The following is an 11,686-nucleotide window of genomic DNA, read 5'->3' on the forward strand; positions in this document are numbered from 1 at the left end:
TGAAACCTTTTTTCTGTAGACTTCATCGTGTTTGTGGCATCGCTAGCTGTGATCGCTGCAGGGACACAGGGCAACATCTTCGCCACGTCAGCCCTGCGCAGCATGCGCTTCCTGCAGATCCTGCGTATGGTTCGGATGGACCGACGGGGAGGCACCTGGAAACTACTAGGCTCTGTGGTTTATGCTCACAGCAAGGTAGAGATGACAAACTGCTACACTTGTTCTGCTAAACAAACCTGACTCTTTAAATTTATATTATAGGAGTATATGGTTGTATTTTCAGCATGCTTATACTTGGGTGGCATGACAAGCATTGTCCATGATGGGTACTTGTAAGGTGAATGGATTATTAACAGGTGACGTAAAAGGAAATGTGTTGAAACTAATTGATGATCAGCTGGTAGTTAGTGCTCCCTGCTTTGAAACAAGCATCTCACCTTGAGCTGCTTGCTTTGTGGTGCATCTTCTGCTGACTGAAGTGATACACATCCTACAGTCAGCATTATGTAGTGAGCTACGGTGATGATGATGATGAACTGATGTAAAAGCTCTTTGAGAGCAGTGACGCAACCAACTCAAAGAACAAGCCAAATGCAATTATGAGGCAAACGTAGCCAATAATGACAGTAGTGATATAGTAATGACAGCAGGGATCTGGATGTTTAAGATGCTGCTGCTGACTAGTGTGATCGATGTCCATTCTCTGTCTGACAGGAGCTGATTACAGCCTGGTACATAGGTTTCCTGGTGCTCATCTTTGCCTCCTTTCTTGTCTACTTGGCTGAGAAAGACATCAACTCAGATTTTGGCACCTATGCAGATTCCCTCTGGTGGGGGACTGTGAGTATTGCACAATACCCCAACTTTATGGGCTCTTTCCCAGTGGATGTACTTGTCATTGTCTTTTGGACTGATTGTGAAAGTCTATTTTTATAGTTGGAGTGCCTGTTGGGCCTTGTTTTAAGAACAACATCAAGCTTTAAAAATAATTTTCACTGCTATAAAACCTAAAAAAATGAAACAAAACTTCCTTCAACTTTAAAATAGGTGATTAAATTATGTTGATTTAAAATCACATTAAGGTGTAACATGCTTATAGCTTAATGCTGACAGTTCATACAATGTAGTTGAATTTAGGATATGTGAGTAATTCTTGTTGTTGTGCTTTGCTTTTAAATCTACGATTTCCTGTTTTTCAAGTACAGTACCTTGCAAAAGTAGTAATACTCCTTGAACGTTGTCCCATTCTGTCATGTTCCAACCCCAAACCTTTGAGTGTATTTTATTTGGATTTTACATGATACACCAACATAAAGTAGTTGCACATTTTCAACAAATTGAAATGTAAAAGGTTTGACTTGCATTTGCATTCTGTCCCCCTAAATCTATACTTAGTAAAAGCTTCAGGTTTTTGTTGTATGTTTCTACTATATTTGCACATTTATAGATAAGTTTTATTAAGTTTATTGTTATTTGCAAAAATAGTTGAAATACAGTCAGATTAAATAGGGATCATCTGTGAGCAGCAATTTTGAAGTCTTGGAGTCAGAGATTCTGAACTGAATTAAGGTGTAGACTTTGTCCTTTTGTCCTATTGGCAGGTGAATATGACAAAGTCTTTTAGGAATATCTTGATCAGCATCCCCACAGCATTATGCTGCCACCACTATGTTTCATCATGGGGATGGTGTGCTATGTTTAAAGCTGGAAATATAGCTTCATAGCCTATCCCTGCACTGAACTTTCTGACCTGTCTGCTGTGGTCCTTGGTCTTCATGATGCAGTTTGTTCACTAATGTTCTCTAACAAACCTCTGAGCCCTTCAAAGAACAGCTGGATTTATATTTATATATAATTACATACAGGTGGACAATTTACTAATTAGGTGTCTTATGAAGGCTATACAAGATTTTATTTAGGGGTGTCAGAATAAAGGTGGCTAATTACAAATGCATGCCACAGCTTTTAGATTTCCCTTTGCAAAAAATAATAAATAAATGCGTGGCTGTAATGTAAAAATGGAAAATGTTCAAGGGAAAATGCACTGCGCACCTCCATATTATCCCTACAACATTTTGTTGTAGGGATAATAACTTGTGTTTGAGACCTGAATTTCTTCACACATTCAGATAACTTTGACCACAATTGGCTATGGTGACAAGACCCCTCGTACGTGGCAGGGGCGACTTCTGGCTGCTGGCTTTGCCCTTCTGGGTGTCTCCTTTTTTGCCCTACCTGCTGTAAGTTCATACTATTTACACACATCTTAATTTGTGACTTTTTTGCCAAAGACAAAAATAGCAACCCTATTTGGTTTGTGAATTTTTATCTTTAGGGTATCCTAGGTTCAGGCTTTGCCTTGAAGGTTCAAGAGCAGCACCGACAGAAGCACTTTGAGAAGAGGAGGATGCCTGCTGCAAATCTCATACAGGTAATAGGCACTGTGTAAGCTGATGAGCTCTCATAAAATGTTATTTTTACACATTCCCAATCATTTGGGCAGTGTTGACTCTCATTGTTTTCTTTCTCTAGGCTGCATGGCGTCTCTACTCTACAGATGCCAAACACTCGTATCTCACAGCGACATGGTATTTCTACGACAGCATGTTACCTTCATTCAGGTAAGTGTTGCCATCAGGCCTTCTGGTCTGCAGTGAGCTGACTCAACAAGAACCAGAAACCTGTGGGGCACTTCCTATTTAAAATACTGACATTAAAATATTCACAATCTCACAAAAGGAAAATAAAAATAATTAAAAAGTTGGATTAGATTTTTAGTCTCTTTATCCATTCATGTCAGTGGGATCAAGCAATATTTTGTAGTATGCGATCAAGATTAAATACATAATGAGTATTTAATTGTACATTTTACCACTGTTTGTGGATATCTAGTCATTATTTTTTAAGTAATGTTTCTATTTTTATTTCTTTATTTAATTTTGCATTTGTGGTTTTACATGTTTATTAGAGCAATAATAAAATCCCCACCTCAAATTTTTTATTTACTATTTATCCTAATAAATAAATTTCTTTTTTACTTCTTGGTAAACAAACTTTTTACAGTAAAGCCAATTACATTAGAGAATATTTCAATTAAGATTTTCTTTCTTTAATTACAGAACATGTTTTGAGGTTCAGTAAATGTGAGCCAAGATGTACATTTATCAATTTGTAAAAGATGTGCGTTATTGGGTCAGTTTGCCTAAATTTATCTGCATTACTTAAAACACAATGCAAGATGTTACATTATTTCACATAGACTTTTACCGGTGATCAGCACCTCTCTATATAGCCCGGTCAACTGAAATCCTCCGCTGTTGATGTCCACTAGTTATTGTCTTCTAAATGTAGGGAGGAGGATGATACAGCTAAGAGGATACACTACAGGTGAATAGTGTAACTATTCAGTATATTGAGTGTTTTATATGAGGAGTTCCAGTAACCAAAACTAACTGATGAAAAAGGGATTAATGTGAATGCAGTTAAAAAGCAGCAGCTAAGAGTTTATTGGTTATAAAAACAGCGTGATTCATTTGTATTTTAGGATAAATGTTAATAATCTAACACAGAATTGTTGAGATGTATGGTAATAAAAAAAAAACAGTGATGATGCATCAACTCATTCGATGAAATTTATTGGAAGCAGTCTATGATGACCAGCTGCGCTATCTTCATTCATAACATCCAGCAGTTGTACAGTGAACAACCTGTAAGTCTTCTTGTTTAATAACAGAAATGATTTACTGACTAAATAAATATGCACATGCAAACCACTTTTTGGACTTCACATTAATTCCGTTTTGGTTGCCAACATCCAATAAAACAAAGACTAAAATGTTAAATAACCTCTAGAACGTTTTCAAACAATACTTGTAACTTTATTAATTATAAATCATTGATTAAAAATTATTTTTCGTTACATTGTTTTTCGATAAAATCAAAATGGTTTGTTGGGAAGTTTGCTTAAAATTTGTGAAGGAGTATTAGGGCCACTTGATTTAAATATTTAAGAGTGTGTTTTTTTTTTATAGCTTTTCAAAATAAAGTATATATTTCAAAGAGAATGTCAGCCTCTTCAGAATATTTTTTTAATACTTCAAAATAGGTTTTAGAAATAAATACTGTCTTTCCTTTCTGGGACAGAAACTAAAGTAATATCTACAAATACTTCAATTTGAAACAGCGCTTTTAAAAACTCAGTCTCCTCAGACAACCAACTATACAAAACTTATAAGTTGCATGTTTTCAAGCAGAAATATCATCCTGGATAGACTGATAGCTACACTTTCCTGTGCTACAGAAAGGTTGTAATTGTGCAAGATACACTAAATTTGTTCTAGTTGTTTGATTCCTGCAAAACTCCAGTAGTTTTGCAGTACCTGACATCAGCATCACCACAGGAAATATCCCAATGTGCCGTCAGCTGTACAATTCCTATGAAGGACAAACCAAACCTGTGTTTCCCTTGTTTCCTGATAGATTAAGGCAATCCAGAAAGAAATTGGTAGCAAAAAGACATTGCCTAAGAATGTATTTTATAAAGCAGGTTTGGTATATCCCAGCAAGGATCTAGGTGGAAGCATTTGCTAAGATGATACAGCTAACATTAGCTTTTTCCCTCTCTGTTATGAGTTGACATTTTTAATGTTACAGAGAAGTGGTTTTGTTTTCTAAACTGAGCCAGCATCAAACATAGAGTCAGCACCTAAATCTTATCAGATTTAGGTTTAAAGAAATCTTTTACTTTTACTTACTGTAAGTAATCTTAGCTGTTTGAAGTGACCAGAGTGGCCCAGTCAGAGTTCCAATTTGAATTTGCCTGAGAATCTGTGGAGGGAGCTGAAGATTAGGCTGATATCAAGGAGGCCTTCCTAACTCAAAGAACAAAAATACCAGAAATAAATAGTCAAAATACCATTGGAAACATGCAAAATGCTTGTCAGAAATTGCAAGAAACGTTTCATTGCAGCAATTTCATTAAAGATCTTGCTGTTTCTCATTGACTAGGATATAACTAATTCTTAACATGCCATTCTTTATGTAAATAAACATCTGGTTTATTGTCCTATTATCTTAGAGATTACTGCATCATTTCCAATCAGAAATGAACTTCTTTGAATGAAAATAACTTAAGAACCAAATCTGCCGGGGTATATGAATAATTTCTTGCTTAAATGTGTTTATTTGTCCTTTTTGGGCTAGGCCTAGTTTGACTAAACTGACCAAGAGTCTTAGAGGAAAAGACTCTTAGTCAAAACCATCCAAATGGCAATATTTAAAAGGTTTGCCCCTGGACAGAACCAACACTTATTCATGTAGCTGCTGAGTTCTAGGTAGGTGAACTCCAGCAAACTGGCTTGAATTTCCTGGAATATTGTTGATGGCAGATTGTACAGGTTTTTCCAACCAAACCTGTGTTGATGCGTCAGTAAATGTTGAATGTATTTGGAAAGTTCTCTAGGTGACTTTGGTAACTGAATTATTCTCATGTAAATGACACAAAGTAGATGTACTAAAGTTCCTGCAGACCTGCCATCTATCTGGGTGGCATTGACATTTAATTTGACATCAATGCACAGGGACACTGCTCTTTCCTGTCAAGAATTTAACATTTTCCCATTTATTGACACCTAATATTGCACTCTAGATGTTGAGTTTCATCAGAAAGTTTCTCTGAATGTAGTTGTCACTCCAGAAAAAGTACAATGCATGTGCTCCTGACTGAGGCTACCACTTTATGTCCAACATCACTGAACTGGCTCTGCTAAAATTGACAGCCTACAAATGACCCTCCAAATTTGATTTAACAAACCGCAAAAAAATATATGTATACATTTTCTGTACTTCAACATTACTCTTAATATTTTGACTTTATCTTTTCCATAAGTAATTGAAAAGGTGCATTTTTTAAGTGACCCTAATACTCCTTTGTACTTTACATGTATAGTCATTTTCATGTATTAATTTCATAAATTTTTATTTGCTTAAAAGGAGGGGAGCATGAGAAACATAAATCCAAACATCATGGGAAACATTTCCCCTGACAAAAACCTCCACATAGCATGTGTGTTCAGGGCTCAAAATAAACTTCCTCAAAAGCTAAAATAGATATTTTAGTGTGGAAGCTAGAATATAACCAGATAACACTAATTCATGTATGATAGTTTATTCTTTGATTATACTGTATGATGTTAGGGAATGAAATCATACTAGCCTGCTTCTACAAGGACCCAATCGCTCCATAATGGCTTTTGAATAGTTTGGGGAAAGGAGGAAAATATTTACAAAGTAGCAGTGTAATTTGTTGGCTACAATTTATTTTCAACGTGTGATATTATCAAACAATTATCTGTTACTTTTAAAAAAAGTGCATTTTTATAGCTTAGAGGAATAATTTTTGAAGTCGTCTATGCACAAACAAAAGTCCTTCAAGCCAGACAAAAAAAAAACTTCCCAGTAATCCTCTTTAGTTTACCTTGCTGATGACAAGTTTGGGACCCTGCACACATATTATTTCTGTCATGTATGCCTCTTCTTTTAAGGGTTTGGACCATTGAATTGGCCTTTTTGTGTTTCTCCATTGTTTGGTGTTTTTTTTTTCATTTGTCATGTGTTTTGTTTTTTTTGTTCATTCGTGCACGTGGGTGTCAGAGAACTGACGCTACTGTTCAGTCACCTCCAGCGACAACGTAACACCAAGAAGGTTCTGCAGAACTCCTACCACACGCTGCTGTCTGGGCTCCGGCCCTACAGCTCCCCCTATCTGTCGGGGGACAGGTAGGCACCTCACCACCTCTTTCAGCCCTACAGTTCATCCAAATAGGTGGCCAAAACAATCTTCCAACAGTCACACTCACTGATCGTGAGACACATGGCAAAACAGCACTGACACAAAGCCAAATGCATGGAGGTGTGGTTCCTCTAACCGTTCTATACTAATCTAAGTATCTGTTGCAGGCTCATCCTGCTTCTTACTGTGTTTGTCTGCAAAGCTCATGTCCCAGCCATCTCTGCCATCTCTCGCTCCTCACTCATAAATTTCCTCTTCCTCTCTTCCTTTCCTTTATGTCCATTTTGTCCTTTTCATGGCATCCATCCTTCACCTGTTCCCAGGAAGGCAGAAGCTCCATGCAGGTTTGTTCTTCACGTCATGAGCTGTGCTTGTAAACGAAAGGCTATTATTAGTTACAGCAAATTGGTTGCAAAAAAATTATTACAAATCTGAAATATTTACAAGTATTAAAAAGGGTTGGTTGTTTAATTGGTTGTTTGCAGTCCCTATGCATGCACTGGATGAAAAAACCATGTCATCGTACTCGAATATTAAACTTTTCTGGGAGATTTCTCTTATTTTTGAGGTTCTGCTGTCACATCATGGTGGTTATACTCAGGTGAAACCCAAAATGCTTAATGGCTTAACTGCTTTAACAAAACACTCATCTCGCCTTTCAAAGTGACTGTGTCTCAACAATCCATAATTGCCTCTATGATGCATATGCTTTGCTTTGATATGATGTTAAATGAACAAGACATTAAAATGGCTATTTGGACCGTTGAGAAGTAACGCTTCACCTAGAGATGTACCAATCCCATTTTCCATTTCCAGTTTTTGTAAAGAACCTGCCAATACCTAGTTTGGCCGAAAAAGTTTTAAGAACTATAATTTGAGAGGGAAAAAAGAACAGCATTCAAAATATATATATATTTTAGCAATTCTTCCATTCAGTTATTTATATTATGAGTGGAGGTGAGTTAAGTCTAATAGCACTCACTGTAAAAAAAAGTTTTGCTAAATTGTTAAAGAAAATTCAAATCATGGAATAGTTTAGCATCTTATATCAATGATTAGCATGGTTAGCAAATTAGCATTGCTAAACATCAGTTTTCATGTGTATTTTCTACAGAATGTAAACCCTTTGCTTAACTCTGAAATTTCTAAAATGGCTGCTAACAGCTTTACAAATACATCATGTTACATAAAACATGACAAAAATAAAATGGAACAACTTTGGTGTAGTTTGTTCAGCCTTCCTGTTATCTCCTAAAACTCTAGCTCTCTCCTATTCTTGCTGCCTGAATGAATGCAGATATGTCAGTTTGTCTTAGAAAACCGTTTTCATTTAAGGCCTTCTTAAAATTTTCTGCTTTCTCTGACTTCATTTGTAACCATATTACCAATATTGAAAGTAGCTAAGTTTTGTCATCTTCGACTTGGGAGCGCTTAATTTGATGCATTTTATTTTCAGTTTTTGATCACTGCGCAAGTAAAAGCAAAATATCTGCCAATTCAGGTCACCATCTGATTTCTCGCTGCATCTCTAGCTTCACTCCTTCCACTCTCCATCACTTTCTCTGTGTTTTCTCTTTGCTACACTTTATTCTCATGGGTTCACTGCGTACCCAGGTTGCATCTAAGGACTACTTGTCCTCCTGCACCCTCACTTTCCCCACTCCCTTTTGGCCCTCACCCTCTTTCCGTCTGCCTTGTGTGTCTCCCCAGTCAGCTCCTTTCTAAAAAGCGAGGTTTCTTCCGGATTCATGTTGGCCGCAAGCAGAGGTACCCACAGCAACAATACTGTGCACGGGGCACGCTAAAACGTCGCAGATCGATAACTCGGCTTTTACTTCTTCAGCAACACAACCTGCCTACCTTGCCTGAAGCACTCAAAGATTTGTGGACAGGGTGCAGTGGCTTTCTAAATGTTTTCCTACTTTTAATGCAAAAAGCCATTCACAGCATGTGAGTTCCAGAAAGATGTTACATTAATATTGCATATAAGATGCAATAATTTATATGTGCAACCATAGGTACAAATTAAAGGCTTTAAACAGACACCGCATTCTGTTCCACAAATAGTTGTGTGAAGTCCTTAATATAAATACATTCTTAAGGCTTGTCTTTTTTTGTAAATACTTCAAGACCTAGGACTGATTTGCTAAATTCTGTCAAAAGTCCTAGTTGGTTTATGACTCTAACTACATTCCCTTAGAAAGGTATCCATATCCCCAGACTTTGTCACATTACAAACACAAACCTCAGTATACTGTATTGGAATTTTACGAGATAGACCAAATCTAAGTAGTACATGTTTCTAAAATTGAAGGGAAATAATGTATGGTTCTAAAAAATTTAGACAAATCTGCAAAGTGTGGAGTGCATTTGGATTCAGCCCCTGAAAGTATTGTTCACTTTTACTACAGTTACACCTAAAGGTGCATTCACACCGAATGCGAATGACGCGACAGGAGCGAGCGATTTACATGTTAACCCTATGTAAAGGCGCGTTCAGGAGCAAAGCGAGGTGAATAGAGCGAAGCAAGAGTGAAGCGAAACCCACAATGGATGCGAAGCACATGATGCGAGCGGCGCGATTAGGGCGACTAGAGTAAAGCGATACCTGCGCTGGGCGCGAAGCGAATTTCGCTGAAGTTAAAAAATCTGAACTTTTCTGTCAATTTGCGTCGCATCTATAGCCCTCTTTTCAGCACAACAGTCCTCATACAAGTATAAAACTCACAGCAGATGCTCAGGGTACATATATGTTCATGTAGGAAAATATATTTTATTCATAATTATTTAATTTTGTCAGCTCTTGCCTGGTGTATTTTGGCGGTCCTCGTCCATGTATTTAGGCACAAAAATGTTTATTATATTTAGAAGATATGGACAGTACAATTTGGCTGTGTATGTATTGAGCTGAGATTTATTTACTCACCGAAGACAGATGAACATGTGTTCTGCAGTGTGGATACAGTGCCTGTAGTTGGTGTCCCAGAGGTGGATTCGTCCCCCAAGAAGGTGGTGGTACTCTCCAGAATGGTTCTGTTTCTTGTGAACCCAGAGACGTCGACGCCGGTGGTGTTGTTCAGCTTTCCGTACATAAAGCACAGTGACTCGCACAATGTTGAGTTCAATCTAGCGAGCAGCAGATAGAAGCTCCTCCTATTAGATGATGCAGTGAAGGAAACTGAAGGAGTGAAGCGATGTTGCCCATTGGCTGGCGAAATGTCAGGCAAGCAACGAATGAGGCGAAAACTTTGCTGAAATCGTGGTCAGTCTGAACACACCTTAAGTCTTTATGGGGTGGGTCTCTACTAGCTTTGCACATCTAGATGCTGAAATCTTTACACATTATTCTTTTTAAAATAACACACATCAATTTGGCTTGTAGGCTTAGGCTCGCTGTCTGCTGGTAGGTAAACCTCAAAAATATTGCACCCTCTAGCAGTTTTTTTTAACCAGAATTGATCTGTATTTAGCTCCATTCACCTTCCTGTCAACCCTAACTAGCTTTCCTGTATCTGCAGAAGAAAAGCATCCCCATAGCATGATGGTGCCACCACCATTACGTCACAGTGGTGATGTACATCACACATAGCTAATTGCATTTACGCAATAATGTTCACATTTGGTCCCATCTGATCAGACCACCTTCTTCCACATGTTTGCGGTGCCCCTTATTTACAAAGCTTATGACAACTGCAAACAGAATTTGTTTCATGATGTCTTTCCCTAATGGGCCTATTTGTGGAGTGCATGACTTATAGCTGCCCTGTTGACAGAGCCAATCACCTGAGCTGTGGATCTCTGCAGGTCCTCCAGGGTTGCCCCAATTAATGCTCTTCTTACCCAGCTTGTGAGTTTAAGCGGTATGCCAAGTTTTTATAGGTGTACAGTTTTGCTTTAGATGAAAATAAAGAGTATGCTATAACAAATGTCTGATTTCTTTAAGAAGTATGAATTTATTTCTGGAAAAATAATTTAATATGGGTAAAAAACATTAATCATCTGGGTTGGTATTACATTTCATTGTTAAATTAGATCAACTATGAGTGTGTCTGAAGTTTCATTTAAAAGACTGTAAAAATCTGAGCATGACATTAAAACAAAGATTCTCAAAGAAATCAAAATTGATTGTAGTTTTGGAAATTATTTCATAATATAACCATGCTTTAAATATATTAAATACAAATGCACTCCATACTTTTCCAATTGCTTCCAGTCCAAATATGCAGTACCCTCTATTGGTCTATCGCAAAAAACCTAATAAGATACATTGAAGGTTGCAGTAGTAATTTTATAAGATGGGTCATGGATACTGTTGTAGAGCAGAGTATACAGTCTCAGAAAAACATGAATTTTCCTCTCATCAAAGGTCTTTGATAATGTGGAAAACGTTTCATAGGAAAATAGCTTACTTGTTTTGCTAAATTGTTGTTTGATCTTGAAGAAAAGGGTTCTTCAAGCTTTGTGCATGCTCTTCCATTTTAAACCAGCCAAACCTCTGTATCAAATCAACATGCTTGTGTTGTATTTGTACAGAGTTTAAAGTGCTCCTGTTTGCATGCACTGTTCTCTCAATGTTCTGGAAAGAGCAGAAATGTATGATTCTGAAAGCATCCAAAGCATTTACTTCCTTTCACTATGGCATGCAAAGGTCTATCAATCTATCACCCCCGTTTCCTACCAAAAGCTTTTCATATTGCTTGTATGAAATGCTGTCTACACTAAACATACTCTTGCTGTTTAAATTTTGATTTAAATAGCTGGCCTATGTGTATCACACGCAAAACAAAGCGTATACCATCGCAAAAGATGTGGGAGGGAACGACTTGGCCGGAACTACTGTAAAGTGCATGACAGTTGCGCTGCCTATGGATCCGTGACCGTATGTAACCTCTAAGT

The 11,686-nt window shown here is 37.4% G+C and overlaps 1 protein-coding gene across 4 annotated transcripts in view; it reads left to right on the forward strand.

Annotated features, from left to right (window-relative positions):
- Positions 1–11,686, forward strand: part of LOC124879418 (potassium voltage-gated channel subfamily KQT member 4) — a 78,895-nt gene that overhangs the window by 53,211 nt on the left and 13,998 nt on the right. For 2 of the 4 annotated variants that reach the window (XM_047383980.1, XM_047383981.1), the window contains exons 4-9: positions 20–195; positions 715–840; positions 2,130–2,240; positions 2,336–2,431; positions 2,533–2,621; positions 6,652–6,777. In XM_047383980.1, the coding sequence (XP_047239936.1) occupies positions 20–195; positions 715–840; positions 2,130–2,240; positions 2,336–2,431; positions 2,533–2,621; positions 6,652–6,777 (724 nt within the window). Of the gene's footprint in view, positions 1–19; positions 196–714; positions 841–2,129; positions 2,241–2,335; positions 2,432–2,532; positions 2,622–6,651; positions 6,778–7,113; positions 7,135–8,500; positions 8,558–11,686 lie in introns of all 4 variants that reach the window. The other 2 variants (XM_047383982.1, XM_047383983.1) reach the window with 2 other exon arrangements.

Source organism: Girardinichthys multiradiatus, chromosome 13 (assembly GCF_021462225.1).
Source record: "Girardinichthys multiradiatus isolate DD_20200921_A chromosome 13, DD_fGirMul_XY1, whole genome shotgun sequence".
Lineage (NCBI taxonomy): Eukaryota > Metazoa > Chordata > Actinopteri > Cyprinodontiformes > Goodeidae > Girardinichthys > Girardinichthys multiradiatus.